Source organism: Gopherus flavomarginatus, chromosome 21 (assembly GCF_025201925.1).
Source record: "Gopherus flavomarginatus isolate rGopFla2 chromosome 21, rGopFla2.mat.asm, whole genome shotgun sequence".
NCBI lineage: Eukaryota > Metazoa > Chordata > Testudines > Testudinidae > Gopherus > Gopherus flavomarginatus.
The window spans coordinates 14,415,187-14,440,769 of NC_066637.1; the positions used below are offsets into that span (position 1 = coordinate 14,415,187).

At 47.9% G+C, this 25,583-nt stretch overlaps 2 protein-coding genes across 2 annotated transcripts; both read left to right on the top strand.

Annotated features, from left to right (window-relative positions):
* Positions 1 to 6,041: 6,041 nt before the first annotated feature.
* On the top strand, positions 6,042 to 11,921 carry LOC127038726 (chymotrypsin-C-like). Its single transcript, XM_050931568.1, has 7 exons — positions 6,042 to 6,274; positions 6,374 to 6,471; positions 7,483 to 7,605; positions 8,687 to 8,823; positions 9,635 to 9,780; positions 10,809 to 10,958; positions 11,867 to 11,921. The coding sequence occupies exons 1-7, from the start codon at positions 6,131 to 6,133 to the stop codon at positions 11,882 to 11,884; spliced, it is 816 nt and encodes a 271-aa protein (XP_050787525.1). The 5' UTR covers positions 6,042 to 6,130; the 3' UTR covers positions 11,885 to 11,921.
* Positions 11,922 to 18,664: 6,743 nt separating this feature from the next.
* LOC127038829 (chymotrypsin-like elastase family member 2A) lies at positions 18,665 to 25,583 on the top strand. Its single transcript, XM_050931841.1, has 7 exons — positions 18,665 to 18,707; positions 19,016 to 19,104; positions 20,614 to 20,711; positions 21,759 to 21,887; positions 24,462 to 24,598; positions 24,991 to 25,136; positions 25,419 to 25,583. Exons 1-7 carry the CDS (start codon positions 18,665 to 18,667, stop codon positions 25,581 to 25,583), a joined length of 807 nt encoding a protein of 268 aa, XP_050787798.1.

The following is a 25,583-nucleotide window of genomic DNA, read 5'->3' on the forward strand; positions in this document are numbered from 1 at the left end:
TAAGCACCTAAGACCCACTGGGGAATCTAGCCTTCGGTTGCCCCTCTGCTGGGGTCAAGAGAAGTTTAGTTCCATTCAGTCTAAGAAGGGTTCCGGTGCCACTACCAACAGAGGGGTTGTCACTGTTAATACTTGGCTCATAGGATTATACAGCTTTGTTGCAAGTGAACGTGTGTAGCTCCTGAGCTGTGCTCTCCCTAGGTTCAGTTTGAAATTGAACATGCCACTGAAATGGCGAAGAGCAATATACTCTTCCCCCCCCACACACACATTGCTGACAGCAAATATTACTCAGAAATATTTCTGGTCACTATCTCTTAAAATGGAAACAGTGCAGAAGATGCCCATGCAGTATTGTACAGCCAGCCACTATGTTAGCAATACATAAATCCCTGCAAAAATAACCTGTTTAATTGAGAATTAAATCACACTGCCACCTAGCGTGTAGAATTGCAATAGGCAATTTTGTTCACTGTTGTTTTTTTTCCTGGTTCTGCTTAAACCAGTGACACCCAAGCTTTTTCATAGTGACAACCACATCTCAAACCCATGGACACTGCTTCTCCCATATCACCAGCTACTCTCGGCAAACCAGTTTGGGAACCGCTGATTGTGACCCATAGCCTAGACTGGAAAATGGAGAGAAGTTTTAGGATTAGATTCTGCTCTTAGACACTGAAACCAACAGGAGTTTGTATGTGTGTCTGGGAATGGGATACGATTCTTATGACATCATCTTGCCCATAGATTAGCAGCCTAACCTTCCGGGGAGCTGGAGCAAGATGTATGGAATTCTGAGGGAGGAGCACAAGTTGCAGGATAAGTTTGGTGGAGGTACCAGGGAGCTAGTCTGTGTGCACGTGGCTGGAATGCTGGCTACAGCACTTCTGTCAGCAGTTTTAATTTTACAAGCATGGAGTCCACATGTTGCTACCCAGCATGTGGTACAGGAAACAATACCTAGGAGACCTGGGAAGAAATTCAGAAAATAGACACTCAGGCTGAAGATAAGGAAAATTGTCCTGCCAGTGGATCTTAGTGTAACAGCTTCAAGGTATGTAATGGAAACTTCCTTACGGGGCCACTTAAAAATGGACTGGGTAAAGCCAGGGATCCACTGGTGCTCCCTGAAGGGGGTTGGGGTCCTGGTGCAGGAAAGGCTGAGACGCTGAGAACAAGGTAGATAACTACTCTGCGCAGCCCCTTAGGTGATGTAGTAGAACATTTCCCTCTTGCATGTCTGTGTCCATGCTTGACCTTAGAAATTGACCCAGTGGAATTCTGGCCAAAGAGCAGCTTTTCCATTGGATCATTTTAGATTCTGGATCTAGGTTCTTAAATAAATGGATTCTTAACACTTATTCCCTAATCCTGCTAGTGACTCGTTGATCCAGCATGGAGGCTGTTGCCCTGGGGAGCCCTAAATGAAATTTTCCTGAGCTCAAAGCCTACTTTCATACCAGCAGCCCCCTAGTAAGCAAAATCTCCATGTGGCTGTGGATTTGTCCAGGATAGTTAAATCGCAACAGCTATTGAGTCTCCTGTTCACAACCCAGGGAATGGGAAGGAGTAATTGGCACAAACATCCGTTAAGAAACATTTTTCTAAAACGTAATGAAATGAGCAAGTTGCCCATGAAAATCCCCTGCAGCTGCCAAGCCAAACTTCTCAGCTTCCTCTTGCGGGTAAGATTTTCAGAGAGGCCTAAAGGAAATTAGTCACTCGGAGCCAGCTGAAAATCCATGAGTATTGAGTACTTGCCTCCCTTGGAAAAGGAGATGGAGAAGAAAGCAGAAGGGAAACATGAACAGCACAGGGAAATAGAAGGGTGCGAGGGAGACTTGGGAGAGAGGTTGAGCCAGCGTAAGAGCCGTGGGGAAAAGGGAGTTGGGAGACCACAGTAATGGGAAACTAGATACAAGAAGATGCATGAGCCAGGTGGTGATACAAAGTGCTCTGCAGGGAGGCTCCAAGATGGGGTAATTCAGTAGAGACCAATGGGGGTGATGCTGGCTATGACCATGCTAGGTTTACTTGTGCTGGTGACAGTTTTACCACCCAGTCCTGCCATTTTCTCTCCACATCCTGATAAAGTGCAGCCCGTGCTGGTGCAATCCGTATGATGCCCCAGTACCAGCTTTACAATGGCACCAGCGGTGCCATGGCACTGGGACCACACTCAGAAGAGGCCCTGGTGCCCAGTCTGTGGCCACACCCCTTGCTCCACCTGTGCTCTGCCCTGAGGCCACTCCCCCACTTGGCCTTTCCCACCCCCGACGCCCCACCCCTGGCTCGCTCCTCTCTGCCCCTTAACCCCTGTGTGAGTGGTGGGCTGAGCCTCTGGGGGAAGAGGCCAAGGAGGAGTGGGGCCTCAGGGTGAAGCGGGGGGGCGTGGCTGCAGTCCATGTGCCAGGGCCCACAAAAGGTTAATCTAGGCCCATGATACCATGAAGTTTTAGAAGTAGCCAACAAGCCCCATATTAAGCAAACCATCTAAGCCAGCAGGGGTGAGCGATGTTCTGTACCAGCCTCCCACCCTGGCTGCAGTGCCAGCAGTCTGTGGCTAGAGGTTGCTCCAGGCGGCTTTTGCAAGCCAAGGGCATTAAGTGGGCTGCAGGTTTTGCAGCCACAAAACTGACAATAGCGTGTAGAGGGGAGGAGAGCAAACAGGCAGGCTGCAAAGACACCCTCCCACATGCCATCCCATTGCTCAGGTTCCTATTATAAGTAGCTATGCAAGAGCTGTAAGAACTAAATTAATAGATTTTTTTTTAAGGTCAGATGGGAATATTATTCTCATCTAAGCTGACATCCTACCTAACATGGGCTGACCTGGACCTATAACTTCCATTGCCATTCAAGCACAGCTACACTAGGGTTACCATACATCTGTATTTTCCCAGACATGTCTGGCTTTTTAGTTCTTAAATCACCGTCCGGGAGGAATTTTTAAATATCTAAAAAAGTCCAGGAAAATACGAACATATGGGACCTGGGGCAGAGTGGCGGAGCATGGAAGGAGTGGGAGGGTGGACTGTGGGTGGGGCTGACACTCCCTGTGGAGCATCCTGTTTTTTGAATGGTCAAATATGGTAACCCTAAGCTACACAGTAAGGAGTGCCAAAACCATTTCACACATGGCACCTACTGACGTCTACAAAGCGTGCCAGGGACAGTTTGCATGGGACTCTATGGGGAACTCCATAGGAAAGGAAGCTCCATTGCATTTTAATGTGTCAGTCAGTCCATGGGCTGCAGGGCGCTCTAGGGTTTGTGCCCTCACGTGGCATTAGAACACAGTACTTAGCCTCACATCCTGTTGGAGGCGCATGTTTTTATGTTTATGACTATGAGGTTTGGCAGTAAAATTCGCTGCATCTGGGGCACCCAAGCTGGCGATTTGCTACCAGAGAGGGCTCTGGGGGTACTAAGCAGCTGGTTACACAGTTTTCATGACACAGCTGAAAAATGGGTCCCTGAATATTTGCGTATTTGTCTTTCTGTGAAACACCTGTTAGCGAACCTCCTCTCTCTCAGGGGCCTTCCAGCCAGGAGCTAAGCTACCAGTCCAGTCTGTGGGAGCTTGGCTGAATTCATACTGATGTGTAAAAGAACTGGAGCCTTTTACAGCTGAGCTCTCTGCAAGGGTCAGGCAATCCCTTCGCAATGTCTTCCTGTTGGGTCACAACCATTAAAAGGACAAAAGATCTCACCCAACACCCTCTGCCCCACTCCTTTCACCTTAGGGGGTGCTACTGCACTGAGCACGAACAGCCTCACTGCGCTAAACTAGAACTAGCCTTAGGGCTTCTTTCAAATCTTGACTCTAATCTAACTTTTCTTCAAGTTGGGAAAACTTTCTCAATGTTCCCACCTACCCCAGCACGGCCTGTTTCTGGGCTGCCTGGGAATTGGCAATCACCCAAAGACTGGCTAGTACATACGAATGGCCATACTGGGTCAGACCAATGCTCCATCTAGCCCCATATCCTGTCTTTGACGCTGGCCAGTATCACAGGCTTGAGAGGGAATCAATAGACCAGGGCAATTTAGAGTGATTCATCTCTTGCTCTCCAGTCCCAGCTTCCCATACCCATTACCAGCTTTTAAAACGCAGCTCACCCAAGCTATATGAGTAGCCATCCGAGGAATGGCTGCCACAGCCCATAGACTGCTGTACTGGATGCTTTGAGAGCATTGCGCTCAGCAAGTTTCCCAAGAAGAAAATAGATGATGCAGAAGGGCTGGAAGCGATACAAATATGACAGGTATAAACCTCCCAAGGAGGGAAAGCCATGGTTTAGAGTGGGCTGAAGTATTATGGGATTGGCTCAAGCAATGGTAGGTAAGCAAGAAAAAGGTTCTTGCAGTAAGCGCAATTACCCTGTCAAAAACTCTTCCCAGGGAAGCAATGGGCAGTGCCTGAAATATTTTAAACTAGTCTGCACAATGCTCTGGTGTTCACACTGTGGTGAACAAACCTGCATTGGCCCGGGATGAGGGGACAGACAATTTACTCCCGTAGTTCTTTACTCTCTTCTAATGTCCCTTCCCTGGCCATCAAAGATTAGAGAATGAAGACCCTTGGAGGCAACCATCCATGGACAGGGAGTTACCAAGAGTTAACGCTCATCTTATTTGCAGACACGTACAATGATTAACTTCTGAAGGTTTGGAAACACTCCTCTTGAGAAAGGAACGTGTGTGAGCAGCAACCCAAAGTCAGGCTAGCAGGATGGAGAAATCTTGAGGTCAATGTCATAGGCTAGGTACTCTTACTAAAAGTGCCATGGGGGCTTTAATGCTCAGAGGTGACCAAGATCTCAGTTCTACCATGAAATGTCTACAGACCATCCAGAAGAAGGGCGTTCCAACGAGGATTGCAAGTGGCTCACGAGAGGCATCCAATCACCAGCTCTGAAACACTTCCGCTCCCTGACGGGATGACTCAACTCTTCAGCTTAACAAGGAAGAGGAACTGAGCTCTCTGCAGTTTACTCTGCATGCAGCTGGTGGGTGTTATATATGAGCCCCTCACACTGCGCTCCTGCCTGCTCTGCCCACATATGACGATCTCACGGCTGAGGTTGATTCCGACATCCTTGGGCTAAACAATCCTTTTTCCCCACTGTTGTGTAATGTTTTTCCTACCTCCTGAGTCCCAGTCATGCCTGCCTTTCAGAGCTAGGATTTCAGTTCTCTCTACAAAGAGATAAATCCTGCTAGGTCACCCATTTTAAAGGCAAGACATTGCTTTTTTCTTCCAAACTACCCAGTGCATCGTATTTGCTGAACGATAACTTGCCAAGGTTAGGAACAAATATTTATCTCACCAAGTATTGGTTCTATGCTGTGGCTAATCTCCATTCTTGGCTTCAGATCAAACTGGTCTTACCCTATAAATACTCTGCAGTCCCCTTCCCTCAACCTAAACCGTCACCATGTTCGGGTTTGTTTTCCTCACTTTGCTCCTGGGCTATGGTAAGTTTTTTATGTGGCAACTCCAGGGTCCTTGGATGGGAGGGGAGAGGGAGGCCCGAAATGAGTGCAGGGGCTCCCAAATGACAGCCTTGGCGACTGAAGGCCTCTCACTCACCACAAGCTGGAGCACAGAGCAAGCTTCCTGCCGGTGTGCCTCAAACCTACTCCACAGGGGCTTCTTCCAAGTGCCAGATCGGAATTCAGTTACCATGGCCCAGGCCAACCCTGGCTTCACTATAGAGACTCCAGACAGGGTGACCCGTTCACACCCGCTGCAGTATGGACACCTGTCACTGAGAATCTGACAATTGCACTTGAGAATGGACCAAATTTGGGTCAGTTAACGGGGGATTTCCTTGATGCGATTTACTGTCGGTGCCCACAGCATGTTGAATGCAGGATTACCATACGCAGGGCTTCTCCACTTCCTTCCTAAGTTTCCTTTGGATATTGTGCCACATCCTTTAGTGAGCATCTCTTCTGGGGGTGCCCAGTTTGGCTTAATGAAGAACTTGCACTCAATCCAGTTACACGGGCTGACGGGGGGGGGGAGGGGGGGAGTTTGGGAGGAAATAAAGCCACATCCCCAGATGAACTTGGGACTCCATGAGCTGGTTAGCAGACAGCAGCATACAGTCAGGCCATCCATATGAGGTTGTGGTACTTCGTAAATGCTCATCTCTCTTCCCTGCTGCATTTCCCAGCCTACAGCTGCGGCGTCCCTGCCTACCCACCTTATGTGGCCCGGGTGGTCGGAGGTGAAGATGCCAATCCCCACAGCTGGCCCTGGCAGGTAAAGACGCAGCGTGATTATTGCCCAAGATGGGGCTTTATTTTTTTAACTACTGGGTGAAATCCAGGCTAACGTCCTCATGATTTCGGTGAATTCCAGATTTCCCTCCAATATGATAAAAGTGGCGTCTGGGCTCACACATGTGGCGGGACCCTTATTGCTACCAACTGGGTCCTCACTGCGGCCCACTGCATCAGGTAAACCAGTGGCTTTCAATCTTTGCAGCTGACTGTACCCCTTGCAGGAGTCTGATTGGTCTTGTGTACCTCAAGTTTCACCCCACGTAAAACAACTTGCTTACAAAATCAGACACAAAGATACACGATTACTGAAAAATTTCTTACTGTCTCATTTTTTTACCATGTAATTATAAAAATAAATCAATTGGAATCTAAATATTATACTCACAGTTAAGCATATAGTATACAGAGCACTATAAACCAGTCACTGTCTGTATGAAATTTTAGTGTGTACTGACTTTGCTAGTGTTTTTTATGTAGCCTGTTGCAAAACTAAGCTAATCTCTAGATGAGTTGCTGTACTCCTGGAAGACTTCTGTGTACCCCCAGGGGTACAGGGCCAGCTTTATGACCTGCGGGGCCCTGGGGTTCGGTGGCATTTCGGTGGCAGGGAGTCCGCTCCGGGTCTTCTGCAGCACCGAAGGAACCCCTGCTGCCGAAGACCCCCAAAGCGGGACCCCTTAGGCGCGAGGCCCTTTTCAGCCTGGGGCCCGATTCCAGGAAATCAGTGGAATCGGCATAAAGCTGGCACTGCAGGGATACACGTACCCGCAGCTGAGAACTACTGAGCTAAACAAATAGCCATGGTGGGTGAAAGAGGGCAGATAAGCCACGCGTACAGACTAGGAGCTAAAGTCTTTTGCTAAGGGAATGGGCTCAGAGCCCTTAAACAGGAAGTCCAAGTGTTTAGTGCAGAAAAGCAACCGGGTGAGAAAAGATGTGGGAGGAGACCAAGAGTGAGAATACGTAACTCATGCTAGGGGCACGTGGGGCTTTGCCTTCATCTGGTGCCTGGTCCACACTGAGGCTAATAACTGTCCAGTAATGGAGTTACTTCCTTAGCTTTCATTGATGGCATTGTCACAGCTAGGACGTTAATGCCAGGCCTAGCGGATAAGCTGGGAATTTAGAGGCAATCAAGAGAGGTTTAAGTTTAACCATGTTTTCTCCTTCCGTTTGTTCCTATAGCAGCAGCAGAACATACCGAGTTCTACTGGGGAAACAAAACCTGGAGGTCGAGGAACCTAGCTCTGTGGCCGCTGCTGTGGAGAAGATCATTGTCCATGAGAAATGGAACTCCTTCCTGATCGCGTAAATCCGCTAAAGCCCCAGGGTGTTGATGGCAGGGGGGGGCTCTGTCTCTCTTTCAGCAATTCTACTGTCAAAGCTTAGCTCAAATCAACCAGTTCTGGCTCTATTTCACTGATTGCACCCAAAGCCACTTGGGTTAACATATGCCTCTGCAATAAGGAAAGTTGCTATTCAGATGGGCCAGTTGTGTGTAAAAAGAATTATTGAGTAGTATTACCAATCCTCATTCTCCCACCATCGCCCCAAATGCACTGCCGGCCTATCGCTGCTTTGATCTGGAGTCACATGACGTATTTCCTTTGGGAAGCTGACGAGTGGGCGGGGGAGATTTTTGGTTGCGTTCGCTTTCTGACTGGTTGCCGTGCGAGATGTGAGGTAGTTCTCGGGAAGGATTGCTTTTGTAATGGAATGTCGCTCTTCAAGTGAAATCAATTCAATCAAATTCAGAAGACAGACCGGGCTAAGGCAGAAACACCTCAGCAGTTGTTTTATGGCTACGTTGGCTGTCCGTGGGGTTTTCTTTTTGTTTTTTTTTTGACTGGCTCAGATATTACACTTGGTTTATTCTCATAACTCAAGTTTAAAGTATTTGCACACTAAGCCATACATTTAATGTGTGCAAAAAAGCGGTTGGTAAAATTCTCAAAAAGATTCAGGTGACTTAGGCACCTAGATCTCACTGAAAGTCAAAGGGACACAGGTCATTTTTGAAAATGAGACTTAAGCCGTTCTGTGGGTCTGCCTTCCACACCAAGGATCATAGAATCACAGAATATCAGGGTTGGAAGGGACCTCAGGAGGTATCTAGTCCAACCCCCCTGCTCTAAGCAGGACCAACCCCAACTAAATCATCAGGATTGAGCCATCATATTAAACAGAGATATCCAGCAGTTAGAAATGAGGAAAGGAAGGACAGGAAGTTTGTTAGTGAGTCCATTCGCTCTCAAGCATGGACAGAACAAGAAATTGAACATCTTACTTAGCTAGAAAAGAAATAAGAGGGTCTCAGAGGGTCTCTCAGGAGCCCCAGTGTTTCCCAGCTGCGTTGAAACTTCCCCTCCCGGTCTGATTTGGATTTCAGCAATGATATTGCCCTGATCAAGCTGGCTGAGCCTGTGGAAGTGAGCGAGACGATCCAACCAGCCTGCCTGCCTGAAAACAATGCCATCCTGCCGCAAGACTTCCCCTGCTACGTCACCGGATGGGGACGCCTCTGGAGTGAGTAGAGCATCTTCTCCTACAGCCGTGGGGCCCCGCTCCTCGGACGTGGCCCAATACCAATAGACTCCAGCCTTTGCTGAGTGTTACTCCAGGCTACTTGTTTTAACCATGAGCCTCCTCTGCAAGTTTCCCATGTCACTGGTCCCACTCTGACCCACCATGGCCATTGGCCCTCTCACAAGGCTAAGATTTGGAACAGCCCATGCATTGTGAAAGGCTAGAGTGAGCACGGGCTGGTTCAGTGGAGGTCAAAGCCTGGGGAACTGGTGCAGGTGGCCAGAAAGATTGGAATTGTTCTGCTAGACCGAATAGGGCACAGTGCCTCCAAGCTGACTGAACTCCTGAACCAGAAACCCAGGGATGTCTCAGCCTGGATTTCTCTTGGAACCAGATCGGATCTCAGACTCCCAAGAAAGCTAAGAAATCATAGAGGTGAGGAGTGGAAGAGACTTAGGAAGAAAGTTACTAGTTTACCTGCTTGACAATGCAGCATTGTTCCCTACTGTATGTTTCTAGTCCTTTGCCCAGTCTAGTCTTCTCTGATTAACATCTTAAATTTACCTTTACTCAGTTTCTTCCCATAATGCTTTTACGCACCCTCAGTGATTCTTCTCCTTCCTTTGCTGCTTGCACCCTTCATATATTGGTATCTTGTGTGGTCACCGATAGCCAGTCAATCTGATGTTTCCATTTGCTGAATAACTTCAAGTGTGTAGAAGACAGCTCCTGACCTGGCTTCTCACTTGTGTAAAATTCTTCTGATGGTTCTTTTTCTTTTTTTTTTTTTGTGATTCACTCTATTCACCAGCCGACGGCCCCATCTCTGATGACCTCCAGCAGGCACTGCTGCCTGTGGTGGACCATGCCACTTGCAGTCGATGGGACTGGTGGGGCTTCAGGGTCAGGAAAACCATGGTCTGTGCCGGAGGAGATGGAGTCGTTTCTGGATGCAATGTAAGTCTTCCCAGCACAGTAATGCTGCATCATTTCTCATCACCTCCCAGGGAAGGTGAGCAAATCCAGTTGGCAGGAACTGGGGCATGTGCTGATGGGTTCAAAGCTGCATCTCAGTGGCTCTTAGAGCCTCTCTAGCTATGAAAATTCAACGAAGAAAGCCCTCCGAATAATGACCTCGAAGTGAGACTTGGCACCTCTGATATTTACTGACAAGCTTGGTGAGTTTTGTGGCACAGCTGAGCTGTCCATGTATCAAGTTTGGAATACAGAGCTCCCTGGAGTTACAGGTTCAAACCTAAGCAGGGATCAAGTCACCCCTCAAGCCAAGTTATTTACTTCTTTTGCGAGGGTGGGTAGGGAGCAGATTGAACTCAACCTTACAAACCAATGCCCTTTTTGGACCATGCAAATTAATTAAAAGTCCCATTGTACTTTTCATAAGATCCCAGCGTCTCTTCTAACTGCTGAACAGAAAGAGTTAATCCGGCTATTCCAGAGTGGCTGCATTTCACTGGTGATTGATGTATGCTGTTGACAAAGCAGAACACAAATGTAAAAGCTTTATCCACTTCATGGCTGAGCACAAGACCCATCCTTTGAACTAAGGCAGCTGTTGCAGGTTAGAACTGAAGTGCGTGAGTGGAGAAGAAGTCTGAAGGGGCTCGCCTCACCCCTATCTGAACATTAGCCTCTTATTCTCATGCAGACGCTAATTCACCCACTTCTGATAGAACAAATTGGCCACACGCCCAAGTCAAAGCTATCATTTATTTCCTACACCAAGTATAGAGAAATATGGTATTATCCTGTGCGCAACGCCGGGTCATATACTGACTTTTTGAACAGTGACCACAGTACAGTGTGAAGGCACTCTGAATTGTCTTCGAGAAATCCAGGACACTAGACCAAAAAAAAAAAAAGAAGTCAGAAATCCTCTCTGTATCCTCCCAAAGTCTTAATACTAAGAAGATCAGCCAGAAGCACTGTTACTATAATAAAAGTTTCTCTGTTTTATGTTGCGTCAGGGAGATTCTGGAGGCCCACTGAACTGCTATGGTGCTAATGCTTGGGAAGTACATGGCATTGTGAGCTTTGGGTCTGGGGTGAGCTGCAACACTCTTAAGAAGCCAACCGTCTTCACCCGGGTGTCTGCCTACATCGACTGGATACATGAGGTAGGTCTCGGCCCATTAAAGCAAAGTGCCAGGTGCTTAACTAGGTTTCTGCACACTTACGTGAAATGATTACCGGCTGACCCATCCCAGAACTTCTATCTCTGTTTCCTTTTCAGTCAATTCTAGCTGATTAAATCAAATGTACAGGCCTGCACCAAACCCCTCAGACTCTGGGGAAGTTTGGAGCAGGATCGCAACTAGACAGTATTTAGTCCTGCCGTGAGGGCCGGGGGCTGGACTCGATGACCTTTTGAGGTTCCTTCCAGTCCTAGAGTCTATGAATCTATGAACAGCCTTGGCCTATCTTTGGTGCCACCTCTACACAGCAAATGGTTTTGCTCCTGTCCTACAAAAATGAGGCGTTCTTGTGTCCTAAGCCATTACTTAGGGGTTGAAGTAAGTAGCCAGAGTGCCAAGGACCTTCCACTGACTTCAGCAGGATTTCAGTGAGAGCTATTAGGTAATCAGCAACTCTGAAAGTCCAGCCATTCATTTAGGCCCTAGCTTTGAGCCTCCTGGCCTAGAAACAGTCTACAGTGCTGTAAAGGCCAGTAGGAGAGCAGGCAACCCAGAGAGACTTAACTCGGTACCAGGGGTTTGCCTGAGATGCAGACATTACTTTCAAGGATGGTGGTCAGCTGTTAGGACATTCTTTGACATTTATAAAGAAATCTCCCAGTTTCGTGACCAGCTTGTTGCATGTGTATAAATCTAATTGGGTACCCAGGACTTCGGGCCCATCTGTTTCAATTTGCCACAGTATACGTTACACTCCTCCAGTAGGAAAGGGTGATTGATGCTTCAGAGAACTTATTTTAGTGGGAAACATTTAGTCTGGTTTAGTGTGAAACTGTAACTTATTTTTTAAAAAATGATTAACGCTGCTTCTTTTCTTTCCCCGTCACCAGAAAATAAACCTCAACTGAAGAGTCCAGCTCATTTCATTGATTGTAAATCCCAGGAAACCCTAATAAATGGTCTCATCATAGTGTTCCTTGGTCCAGAGGCTGCTTGAAATGTGTCTGACACATGAGTACTTATTTACAGTAAATACACACAGTGCCAGTGACTTCAGTTAAATTACACTGGTTGAGGATAATAAATAAAATAACAAATTGAGATATACCTATCTCATAGAGCTGGAAGGGACCTTGAAGTTTTGTCAAGTCCAGCCCTGTGCCTTCACTAGCCAGACCTGTCATAACCTTAGTCCCAGATTTGGACCTTAGCGTCCAAAATATGGGGGTTAGCATGAAAACCTCCAAGCTTAGTTACCAGCTTGGACCTGGTACCTGCTGCCACCACCCAAAAAATTAGAGTGTTTTGGGGCACTCTGGTCCCTCTGAAAAACCTTCCCTGGGGACCCCAAGACCCAAATCCCTTGAGTCTCACAACAAAGGGAAATAATCCTTTTTCCCTTCCCCCCTCCAGATGCTCCTGGAGAGATACACAGACATAAGCTCTGTGAAACTACACAGAGTGACTCCCCCTCTCTGTTTCCAGTCCTGGAAGCAAAAAGTACTTTCCTATTCCCCCAGAGGGAATGCAAAGTCAGGCTAGCAATCCAACACACAGATCTCCCCTTGACTTCTTCCTCCCACCAATTCCCTGGTGAGTACAGACTCAATTTCCCTGAAGTAAAGAAAAACTCCAACAGGTCTTAAAAGAAAGCTTTATATAAAAAGAAAGAAAAATACATACAAATGTTCTCTCTGTATTAGATGATACAACACAGGGTCGATTGCTTAAAAGAATATTGAATAAACAGCCTTATTCAAAAGAAGAATACAAATCAAAGCACTCCAGCACTTATATTCATGCAAATACCAAAGAAAAGAAACCATATAACTTACTATCTGATCTCTTTGTCCTTACACTTAGAAACAGAAGATTAGAAAATAGAACTACTTCTCCAAAGCTCAGAGAAAGCAGGCAGGCAGAAAACAAAAAACTCAGACACACAATTCCCTCCACCCAAAGTTGAAAAAATCCGGTTTCCTGATTGGTCCTCTGGTCAGGTGCTTCAGGTGAAAGAGACATTAACCCTTAGCTATCTGTTTATGACACGCCCCCCAAATTGCAGACAGTGGGGAAGCTCACTGGCGGCGATTTCCTTCTAGAACTTGAAAATAAACAGATTAATACAACACATGCACCTTTACATATACTCCTAAGTATATAACTAACAGACTTCTACATTTTAAGAACACTTTTTAACTACTGAATTCTGGGAAACTCTCACGGGAGAGTGCATCAGCTACTTTGTTAGAAGCTCCTGTGATGTGTTGAATTTCAAAATCAAAATCTTGGAGAGCTAAACTCCAACGAAGAAGTTTCTTGTTGTTCCCCTTGGCAGTATGAAGCCACTTTAGTGCAGCATGGTCAGTTTGTAGTTGGAACCGCCGTCCCCAAACATATGGGCGTAGCTTTTCCAGGGCGTACACAATGGCATAGCATTCCTTTTCACTGACTGACCAGTGACTTTCCCTCTCAGACAGTTTCTTGCTGAGAAACACGACAGGATGGAAGTTGTGATCTGTTGCTTCCTGCATGAGCACCGCTCCTATACCACGCTCAGATGCATCTGTGGTTACTAGGAATGGCTTGTCAAAATCCGGGGCCCTGAGAACAGGGTCAGACATGAGCGTTGCCTTAAGTTGGGTAAAGGCCTTTTGACACTCATTAGTCCACTTAACTGCATTTGGCTGGGTCTTTTTGGTCAGGTCGGTCAGTGGGGCAGCGATTTGGCTGTAGTGTGGTACAAATCGCCTGTAGTATCCGGCCAAGCCTAAGAAGGATTGGACCTGCTTCTTGGACCGTGGGACAGGCCACTTTTGGATAGCATCCACCTTGGCCTGTAGGGGGTTTATGGTTCCTCGACCCACCTGGTGCCCCAGGTAAGTCACTCTGTTTTGGCCTATTTGACACTTTTTGGCCTTAACAGTTAGTCCTGCCTGCCTGATGCGCTCAAAGACCTTTTCCAGGTGTAGTAGGTGTTCGGGCCAGGAGTCTGAAAAAATGGCCACATCATCGAGGTAGGCAACTGCAAATTCTCCCAGTCCAGCTAGTAGACCATCTACCAGCCTCTGGAAGGTGGCGGGTGCATTTCGAAGGCCGAAAGGAAGGACATTGAATTCATACACCCCCGCATGGGTGACGAATGCTGACCTCTCCTTGGCAGGTTCATCTAGTGGTACTTGCCAGTACCCCTTGGTTAAGTCTATTGTAGAGATGAACTGGGCACGTCCCAACTTCTCCAATAGCTCATCGGTGCGTGGCATTGAAGTGTTGTCAAGTCCAGCCCTGTGCCTTCACTAGCCAGACCAAATACTGATTTTTGCCCCAGATCCCTAAGTGGCCCTTTGAAGGATTGAGCTCACAACCCTGAGTTTAGCAGGCCAATGTTCAAACCACTGAACTATCCCTCCCCCTGTCTTTTCCTAGGGCTTCTTATACAGGGGAGAAAATACCTGACACTCAACTATGGACTCATGTGAATATCAATAGGCAAGAGTTGAAAGCAGATGGTTGTCCTTACTACGCTATCACTGCAGCAGAACCTAGAGTTCCCAGCGCTGTTCCACCAGGCACTGTCCAAACACACAACAGAGCTATGGTCTGTACCTCCAACAGCCAATTGCTAAAGGATTGGTGAGCCCAGGCTGGGCTAAAAACAAGGGGTATCAGCTCAGCAGCGAAATGATCAAAGCTCTTCTGGCATCCGTACATAAAACTGTAGTGAAAGGTGCATTGCTTTGATTTCGGATGCTGATACATTCACGTATACAACGGCATTATCTCGCCGGTGCTGCATCCCAAATCAGCAAGCCCACAAAACTGCATCAGTTGCACACGACCAGGCTTGGCTCTTTGTAGAGTGTAACTATAAAGTATCCCCTGTCTTACTGGTCAGTAACTTCAGGCTCCATTTAAACCAGTAGAAGACATTTCCCTCTGGAGCAGAGGGAAGTCCGTTCACCCATACCTTTACGGGCCTGTGCTTGCAAAACCGCATAGCACATTCCTGTGGCCTCATTTCCCCACAACCACTCAAAGGAAGATTTTTGTTGTGCACAAGCAGCAAAGCAAAGTAGGGGGGAAGGTGTTGGTCCTACCTGGGATCACTCTCTGCCTGAACCTTTCATTTTTACATTGAAAGAGATGTTTAGATGCCCCCGGATGCTTTGATAGCTCATGCAGTAGAACTGTCTGAGGGATCACAGGGCTAAAATGACAAGTTACTGTCTCCGTTAACACCACTGGTCTGGTGTGACTGGGACATGCACTGCTGGAGATCCCCAACCATGGGGGGAGGAGAGGCAAAGCGATGGAACCCCTCCCTGCTGGCTGCTGTGCATCCTGCCACAGTTCAGGGCAACTGCAACCGTATTCCCCCTCGGTGGGCTCCCCAGCCATCAGCTCGCTTGGGTGGAAACCTGCATCTTTCCCATTTCTGACCGGGGTATTTCCAGGCTGCACTGTTCCCTGCCTACATTGTGGTATCCCCAGCAAGCCAGACTGCCTAACCCAGCCAGCATCTGCCCTTTGCTTTCTCTCCAGAGGCTACTAACAGGGTAATGGCCCACAGTTAAGTTAGCCCGCAGCCCTTTCTAAGCAAGCACATTTATTCTTAAGGTGAAAGCATTACAGGGAAATAATTAAAAACAATAAAAGAACCTACACTCCTGCTAATAAGCTTACTGGAAATCAGCTCCTAATGCCAACGGGCACTGGCAGGAGTCAGTCCTTCAAACCCTATGCACGGTTTTCTCCTGGGGCTACAAGTTCACAACTGCTTTAGCTCAGAGCAAGAACCACCACGCACAGGTTTTTGTTTTTCCTCTGTAAGGCCTGGGTCTTTGCTCTTGTTCTCATGTAACAGGTGATCAGCAGACAAAGGTCCTTTCCTCAGGGCATAGCTTCAGAAGGCTGGGCTTTTGCATAAGTGGGAAGGAGGGGTGGTTGTACATTTGCATTCACCTCCCCCCCACTGATGTTCTGAGAAGCCCACTTAAATTTGTTTGTCCTAAAAGTTCATTCTTTTCTGGCACATTGTTTCAAATAGTCCTTTGTGGCGCAAAACACATCCCAGGGTTGACACTGGTCACCTCGTGCTGCTAGAGAAGTTGTGTACAGTTCCACAATAAGACATAAACTTTGCATTTCTAATGACTGCCAGAGCTACTTAACCTTAATTTGATAAGGATTTTCATGGATGATGCAGGAAATTGCCCTGTTGTGTAGGGGAGTGGCTAGGGGATTAATGCAAGCCTAGACCCGCCAGATCCAACCCTCCCCTGACCTGCTCCTTCAAAAACACCTGTGCATTGGGGAAGGGCGCATGGCTTTGCAGAAGCCCTCTGTGGGCTCCTGGAACCCTGCCCCGCCTGTCCATGGGCAGTGGAATGGTACCTGGTTGACTGCAATCAAGGCTCTCTACACTATTTTTTTACGGGTGAGGGGAAGAGAAAGATGTAGCTCTTACTCTGTACAGCGTCTCTTAAGGGTGCCCGGGGCTGGAAGCCAGGCATGGCTGAGTTCTAGGCCATTCACATGAGCCACCTCATCATTCTCCTCCAGGCGAAATGGGGTTAACACCTCCCTCCTTCCCAGGGAGCACAGAGACAGCTAGCTGGTCAGTGCTTTGAGGATGAGCAGAGAGACTAAGATAGATCAAGAGGCTTCACAGAGCTAGAGCAGAGGGGCCCAGCAATGAAGGGGCAGCACCCAATCCATGCACTCCAAACAGCGCCTCCTGGTGACTTTTAGGCTCACTACACGACCTACATTGCAGACGGGCAATACTGTAAAATATTCACATGCACCCTGCTCACCACCATCCCCTGCTCGCTGTATGTTAGTTGGCCTTTCTAAATTAAAGTGCCCATGACACTAGGGAATTGAGCACACTGGTTAAAAACAGCCCAATTCCTCTTGCACACACAGAGCTATTTGCCACCTGTCCCCTGCCAGTGTGCTGGGTCTTCCCAGAGCACATGGATTAATGGCTCCAAAGTCTGCAGTGGGTTTTGCCCTGTGTTCAAATAGTCCTCTGCTGTGGGTTGATACTGAAACCAAGCTAATCTCAGATCTGAGCTATCCTGGGTTCATTGCAGAGCTCTGCTGTCAAGGCAGGGAAGAACAGCAAGGTAATGAGCAACAACTGCTGCAGAACCGAAGGTCTTGGGGAAGGCGTTCAGGTCATAGTCTGGAGATGGGGCTGAGGTTAAGTTTAATGGGAGTTGCACTCACATGCTGGAGTAACAGACAGGACTGAAGTAGCTCAGACAATCTACTGCAACAATTTTCTTTACTTGAGCCGGACTGGAAGCCTAAACGTATTGACATCTCCCGAGAGAGGAGGGTTGATCTGATTATAGCCACAGTGTAGGACTAGGGAGACCCGGTGTCTGCTCCCTGCTCTGCCACTGACTTCCTTGGGCGTGTCACAGAGCCTCTGTGCCTGGGTTCCCTAGTTTTATATGGGGGGGGCACTATCATATCAAGCACGTGAGGCTAATACATTATAGAGTGTGAGGTGCTCAGATACTACAGTGACACAGGACGATGAGAAACTAGAAATAGCCCCCAAGAGCCGATCAATTACTGGGTAGGTTCTCCATGCAAATAACAGTAAGACAGCCACATTATGCATCTAGCACCAACAGTGCGATAGGCACTATACTGGCATGTCTTTTTGCCCCCTCAAAGGATTGACATGTTTTTTCCCTCCTCTCAAGAACCAGCACCACCAATGTAACAGAAGCAAGTAAATGACAGGGGAACCCAAGGTGTGATTGTAAGACCTAGGCCCATTTACTATCCTAAACCATCATTACCTGGGAAATGTTTGGACAACAACCAAAGATGGATTTTTTTTGTAAGGAAAAGTTGGTGGAACCCATACACAGCAGCCTGGTGAGTTTCCAGCAGGAAGTGTTTTATCAGGGCAGTGCAAAAGTTCTGACATACAGCGTCTAGATTCCCAATTACTTTGGGGCTTAAGAAGAAGGGGTGTGTGCGTGCGTGCGTGTGTGTGAGGTGGTGGGGGGAAATGGTCTTTATGTTTTTGGGGCGGGGGGGCTCTAATTATTGCTCCCAAGGGCCCACTGGTCACCCCATCTCACCCCCTGAAAAAAGGTCACTTAGGCAAGGCTCTAATAATATTTCGATGCCCGACCCATCAATGCTGCCCCCACTGACATGCCTTTGGCCACATGCCCAAATGTCCTGCCTCACCTCTGCCGCCCCCTCCCCCCAGCTACCCCTCAAACCCAGGCCCTGGTGGTTTTGCCCTGAGCCCGATCCTTCCATTGCAACACCAGAGGCTCCTGGAGGACCTTGTGGACTAGGAGTTCCACCATGATTTGCTGGAAGGAGATTTACACCTTCAAAATTCAGGCAATTTTCCCTTCCATCCAAGTATTTGTGACCAGAACTCAAGGTAGTGGGAGAGCGAACAGCTGCAACAAACAAAATCCAGCTCACGCAGCACTCCCCACACAAGGCAGAGCGGAAGCCTGCATATCAAGGTCCAGCTTTTTTTAGCATTTGCACACATAGGAAAATATCTCATGGGTGCAAAACCTTCACACTGATGTCTGAGCTGGACGCCACCTCCCCAGGCCGTATCTCCAGAGATAAGCGCTTCAGCCATATAAGAGGGCTCAGCAGAGGCGCTGCTCCTGACACAGCTACACAGCACCATGATTGGTATCCTGTTCGCTACCCTGACGCTGGCCTCTGGGGGTAAGAATCCTGCCTAGACGTAGGGTTTCATCTGTTTTACCAACCACAGATTTCTAGCTAGAGCCTGTGGTCCTGATACTGACCAGCAGCCTGGAGGTGCTCAGATAGCAGAGTGATGGGCACAATGTAAGGGTCAGAACAGACTATGGCTTAGAAACATCTGTATCGATAGAGAGGTCGCCAGATGGGGCCCTGACATTACAGAAGAGCAGTTCAACCACGTGTAACACAAAGATCAGGTCAGTTTTGGTTGGTGGCTTGATCTGTTCTGATTTCTAAAGCGGACCCCCATCTTGTGTCCCTCGCAGCCCTCAGTTGTGGGGATCCCGCCTACCCACCTCTCTTGACCAGAGTGGTTGGAGGAGAAGATGCAAGACCATTCAGCTGGCCCTGGCAGGTTAGTGATTCCGGGTTTCCTTAGCCCAGCCCAGGATACCTTGAGCCACCTTGCCTTCCCATTATGTTGGGCCTTGCTTTGCTCAGCCTACGCTAACATTGATGGCATTTCCTTGTTTTTCTGTCTGCTATGCAATAACTTTTGAACATTGTATCCGATCAATTCCAAACTTCCAGAGAATGTTCTAGGCATCAGTGGTCAGAGCCCTACGGAGTTTAGTGAAAATAAGAAAATGAGAAGGCTGAAAAGTGGAGGACACCTGGAGCCCCTGCATCTGGTTAGCTGACCCAGCAGCTTTAGCTGGGTCTGTAATAATAGACATAAATCAAAGAAGTGGTTGATGGCAGCCACTGACCCAGTCTAGTGTAACAATACACCCCAGATCACAGCCCTGCCCATCATCCCAGTGGAGTGGAAGATTTTGACCATCTGAAGGACTTTGCTCCTTCATGGAAAGAAAAGAAATAATTTAACAAATTATACAAGCAGGCTTGTTTACGCATGTTCCTGACATGAGGGGGATGGGAGGGCAGCACATGAAGAGCTTAGGGGGTAGAATGGGTAATGCAATTTAAGGACCCCTGGTGCATGCGGAGAGCTCAGCCTACAGAGGCAATAAAGTGGGAGACCGTGTAGGTGAATCATGGCTGTATTCTGAATGGGACACACTACAAGGACAACTGGCCTTGTGCTTAAGGTGCAGGAAGGGATGTGAGTACTGCGTTCTAGACCCAGCTCTGCCGCAGACTCACTGCCTGCCCTTAAGCAAGTCACTTAGCACTCAAGCCAGCTCCCATTGAAATCAGAGAGGGAGGAGAAACTCTGCCTGGCTTCAATGGGTGAGGGAACTGGCTCTCTTTGCACCCAGGGCCATGTGGTGAGCGCTTCGATAAGCTTGTCACTACACAGCAAACAACGAGCATGCTGGGAAATGACACTGACATGCTATTTTGGGACACGGAACCTCAGTTTCTGATCCTCCTCCCAAGGGCGTGTGTCAGGATTCATTTGCCAATGCTCGAGCTCCTCGTGCGGCAGGGGCTAAAGACTTGTTACCAATTAATGACGACTGTTAACCACCCAGCTGTGCAGCACTACTGTATTCTTTTAAGGAACTAACGGGGGAGTAAAGTGATTCCCGTCTACAGCTGATAGGTCAGCTAAGTGTCAAAGCATGCTGGGACCCATCAGGATGGAAGCTCCAGAGGAACAAGAGATTGCTGTCATATTTTGCTGGGTCTGCAGAGCCATGCTCAGCAAGTAACCGAGGTCTCTAAATAGGGACTATTTAACTCCTAAAATACATGTTAAAAGTAGCACCTATGTAGCTCCGTTCGGCCCATACTTAGTAAATAGCTTTGGGAAAGCAACGCCGAAATGAAACTTTGGAAAAAAGCCTTTTCACAAGAGAGTGATCTGGATCCAGAGCACTTGGGTGCTCAGCTTTTCACCTTCCCAACAGAAAGAGAGGTTGATCCTTGAGTAGCATTCTTACCGTATCGTTCCTAGGTGTCCCTGCAATACAGTTCCAGTGGTAACTGGTATCACACCTGTGGGGGAACCCTCATTGAACCCAACTGGGTCCTGACAGCTGCTCACTGCATCAGGTACGTTAGCTGCAGAATCCTGGAGAATCATTTCTTTGAAGTCAATGTGCAGAAAGCTGTAAATGCTCTGACAGAAAGAGAAAGCTAAAGCATATTAATAACAGGCTCTCCCCCACCAAAAGAGGTCTAGATCCTGTCTCTGGCAGTGGCCCCTACCTGATGATACACTGGAAGGGGAAAACTTCATTCCTTGTCCCCTGCTTATGCCATGCCCTGAACTGTTGGCTTTATTTTTGTATGAATAGCTATGGGTTATTAAATTATCCAGCCCTTTTTAAAATCAGCTGGGATCTCTTTACAAGCACACGTAGCAGTGAGTTCCATAGGTTCACTAGCTCACCCACTTCCATGAAGAAATATTCCCTTTGGTTTTAAAATCACCAGCCTTCGATGTCAGTGAGAAATTCTTATTCTCAGGGTGTGAGATGGTGTAAAAATGAGGGGAGTGATCAGCTTTGACTTTAGCACCTTAAATGCCTCAGTCAAGGGCAGCTCCCCTACCAGCAGCTCAGTACAGGCCTGTTTCCAGTGCTCACATGCACTGGAGCTGGTTACTACCACTGCAGTTACAGGAAGCATCATCAGAGCAGATCTGAGCTCTCACGGGCTGGCTGTGTGTGAGGTAGGATTGCCAGGGTACACAATACTATTACACACACCTGTGAACCAGTGGAGATGCTTTTGTAATAGACATTGTCACACTATGGGAGAGGCCTTCCGAATTGCTCAGGTGCACCAGGAAATGGCAGCCTCACTCTCTGAAGATCAGCTGGGACCCAAGTTTAGCAGGAATCTTGCCAGGAATCAGAGGACCATGTGGAGGTGCAGCCTCTAGTGACTGTAGGTTGCAGCATGCAATGCTCCATCTTAAACCAACAAACTGCTGTTAATATAGCTCAAGGCATGCTGGCACCTGCAGGTTTCAGAGGGTTCCCACTGGAGACTCCTAGGCTGCATTTGGCCACCCTTCCCAATGAGGCATGTGACTGTGCAGAAAGCAGGGAACTACATATCTGAGCAGCTCTCCCTGTTCCTTTTCCTCCCCAGCTCTTCTCGGACCTATCGAGTGCTTCTTGGCAAATACAAGCTAACGGCTACTGAAGAAGGATCGGTTGCAGTCAGTCCACAAAAAATCATTGTCCATGAAGGTTGGAACTCAAACCGTGTTTCAAACGGGTATGTTGATAGCAGATGTTTATACAAAGTACTAGAGCTATGGCACCAAATTAATCCCCTTGGGCCAAACACCTCCACACTGGGGGCAGCTCCAAATCTGGAGGCAGTTGTTGCAGCATAGGTTCAAATTGATGATTCCAAAATACTGGGAGATTGGCTGTGGGGGGTGGGCAACCCTTTCCTCATTCAAACCCTTGTCACATTATGGAGGGTGGACGTGCCTGTCTCAGAGAGCAGACGCCCATCACCCCCAAAGGGACAGAGGCCAGTGCAGGAGCCACCTCCCCAGTAATGAAGTGATGCCTTCAGCCGCCACTATCTCAGAAACTTTCAGACACATTCACCTGAGATGCTGACCACATGTGGCTGTTAAAGAGTCCACAGCAGGTTTCGTAAGAGTACAAGTGAATTAACCCCAATGTCCCTAGCCAAATTCCAGCTATTGCAACTGAATTCAATTCAATGGCTGCGTGGCAGAGTCGTGCACTGCTTAACAGCTGCCTTGCTCGAGCCAACAGCGTCTCTTGCATCTTAGCAGTGGGTGAAGAGAGTTCTCAACAGACAGGTGTGTGGAGAGGTTCATTTAATACATACGTTTAATGTATGTAAAATCCTTTGAGAACCTCAGATGAAATGTGCTACTAGAAGTGCAAAGTATTATTAGTAACTTGGATTGATGCCACGTTGCTGAAGGACTCCTTGGTTCTGCTGAAGTCCTGGTGCATTAGCTCCGCTAATCAGCTCAGTTTCCAACTTTCTGCACGTTGCATCCCCACGTATGTGGCCAAGCCCAGCTTCCCCAGGCAGTAGTACAAGAACTAGGACATAAGAACAGCCATACCAATGGGCCATCTAGTCCAGTATCTTATCTTCGGCCATGCCAGATGCTTCAGGGGGCATGAACAGAACAGGTCAACTATCAAGTGACATTCGGAGGCTTAGGGACACCCAGAGCACCGGGCAGCATCCCTGACCATCTTGGCTCATAGCCAGCAATGGCCCTGTCCTCCAGGAATTTATCTAGTTGTTTTGTGTGAAGAAGTACTCCCTTATGTTTGTTTTAAACCTCCTGTCTATTAATGACCCCTGGTTCTTGGGTTATGTGAAGGATTAAATAACACTTTCACCACACCACTCATGATTTCATAGACTATCATATCCCCTCTTAAGCATCTCTTTTCCAAGCTGAAAAGTCCCAGTCTTATTAATCTAATTAATACAGAAGCTGTTCCATACCCCTAATTATTTTTATTGCCCGTCTCTCTGCCTTTTCCAATTCTAATATATCTGTTTTGAAGTGTGGTGCCCAGAACTGCACACATTATTCAAGTGTGAGCATATCATGGATTAATAGATTGACGTTGTAATATAATGATAACTGCCCAGGGCTGAAACGCCTCCATTAGGGGCCTTAACACCAAGCAGTTGAGAAACATCCTACATTATGTTAACTACCAAACGTAGGGCTGAATACCATTAAACAGAGCTAGACTGTGTCCAACTGCAGCCAACACTTTTAGATTCCACTTGTTTATTACGCCTCAGTCTATCAGTTACAGGGCACAATATAATGATGTTTCTTTAGGCTCAGGAAGGCTTCAAAAATTATTTAAATGCTGCACCCGTCTGGAGAGGAAAGGCACAGACAGTGCCCTACTATGAGGGAAGGGTTTTGGCAAACTCTGAATGGCAAAAAGAAAAACAAATAGCTGTCATGGAATCACTGATGCTCTCACACACCAGATGAGCCCTTGTACGTTTGGATGCTGACTCAGCAATAAACTGAAACACAAACCTCACAGGCCTCACACAAGGAAAGTCCTGGTGCTCCAACAGGGCCAGGGGGCATTAAGGCATCTGTCTGAGGTGGGGTAAGGGCAGCACAGACTGGAGGAGGAGGAGTTATGCCTCTTGAACCCTTTTATCCATGGGGGGATTCCAGGACAGAGCCAAAGGTCTCACTCCCCCGGCCCCGACAGAACACCTGCCCCAGCCTGAGAAGGAAGCCCCAGGCTAAAAGGCCATCTCCTGGGAATCTCTGAGTAGAAGGATGAGTCGGTAACAGCATGGGCATCGCTGTAGGGAAATACCCTCCCACTATAGGGAGCTGAACGGAAATGAGTGCTTTAAATTAGGGAACCCTGACCAGTCTGAAGCTCCAGGAGCCCCTCTATATATTCTCCAGAAGCTCTCACAGTCACACGCTGTGTTTACCCCAAAGTTTGACAGAGACAGGCCAAGCCTCTCAGACTGAGCCCCATGTGGACAGAGGAGCTGCAGATGCTGGGCCTGGATTTCTGCAAGGCTTTTGGGCCATGGGGAAGGAAAATCAAGGTACTCCACCAGGGCCTATAGGCACCAAGGCACGCGTGTCAGTGTGGTATGGGCAACGCCAAGGGATGGGACGCCTCTGCCATGGCCCGAGGACAATCCTTCCCCTACAGGCAGGGGTGCCTCTTTCGAATAGACAGAGCCCTCTATAAATGCTGCGTATTAATGGGTCTGTTTTCTTCCACTCTCCCTTTGTCCATGCTCCCTCCTCCTCCACCCCGGCTTGTGCACACATGAACACAGCAACGACATTGCTTTGATCAAACTCTCCCAGAGCGTTGCCCTGAGCAATCAAATCCAGCCGGCCTGCCTCCCCCCGGCAAACAGTCTCCTGGCCTCTGGCGTGGTCTGCTACGTAACAGGATGGGGAAGGCTGAAGAGTAAGTGTTAATACAGTTTTGTGGGAACAATAAGTCCATCTGTGTTAACAACTCCTTTGGGGTTGACTGGAATAATATTATTTTTTCCGGTGCCTATTCATTCCTTGGCCTGTTTGCTGATGCTACCGCCAGTAAAGTGCTGATATGTAAATGTTAAGGTGCTAGGCCACAAGCTGATTTCCCATGCGATATTGACACAGAGCCATTGTTAAAATGGATGAGGATTATCCATCTAGTTCAGACACTTTTCTGAAGGAGGGATGTACTAAGGACTGGATTCTGCAACCCCTCTGTGCTGGGAATCCCTGTTGACTCTTGTACCTGGATATTTTATTTGCTGTTTCTTGACTGCCAGGAGCTAATGCTACTCCCTTGTTTCTGTTCCCTACCAGCAAACGGTGCTCTTCCAGATATACTGCAGCAAGGGCCATTGGTCGTGGTGGATTACGCCACCTGTTCCCTGCCTGCCTGGTGGGGTAGCACAGTAAAAACCACCATGGTCTGTGCAGGCGGCGACGGGGTGATCTCCAGCTGCAACGTGAGTCCAGAGAACTTGGGAATTATGGACGTGTCTTTAGAGAGTTCTGCATTATGGGAAGGGACTCTGAAGATGGGGCATGGTACTAGGATCTACCTCTTCTAGATGGGCTTTGAAATACGAAAGAACCTATATTCATTTCATTCACACTCCTGCCTTTCTCCCATGTCCCATCTCCAATTATACAAAACCCGTGACAGTGACTTCTCTTCTCATGCACCATAGAAATACATGAATTTTTCCAAGCTAGCGTTCAATGACTGTGCCTCTCCTTCCTTGCAGGGGGACTCTGGTGGCCCACTGAACTGCAGAAGTGTTGATGGTACGTGGGAAGTGCATGGCGTAGTCAGCTTCGGCTCTGCCCTAGGCTGTAATTATTACCGCAAACCCTCTGTCTTCACTCGAGTCTCCGCTTTCAACAGCTGGATCGCTACGGTAAGGGTCTAG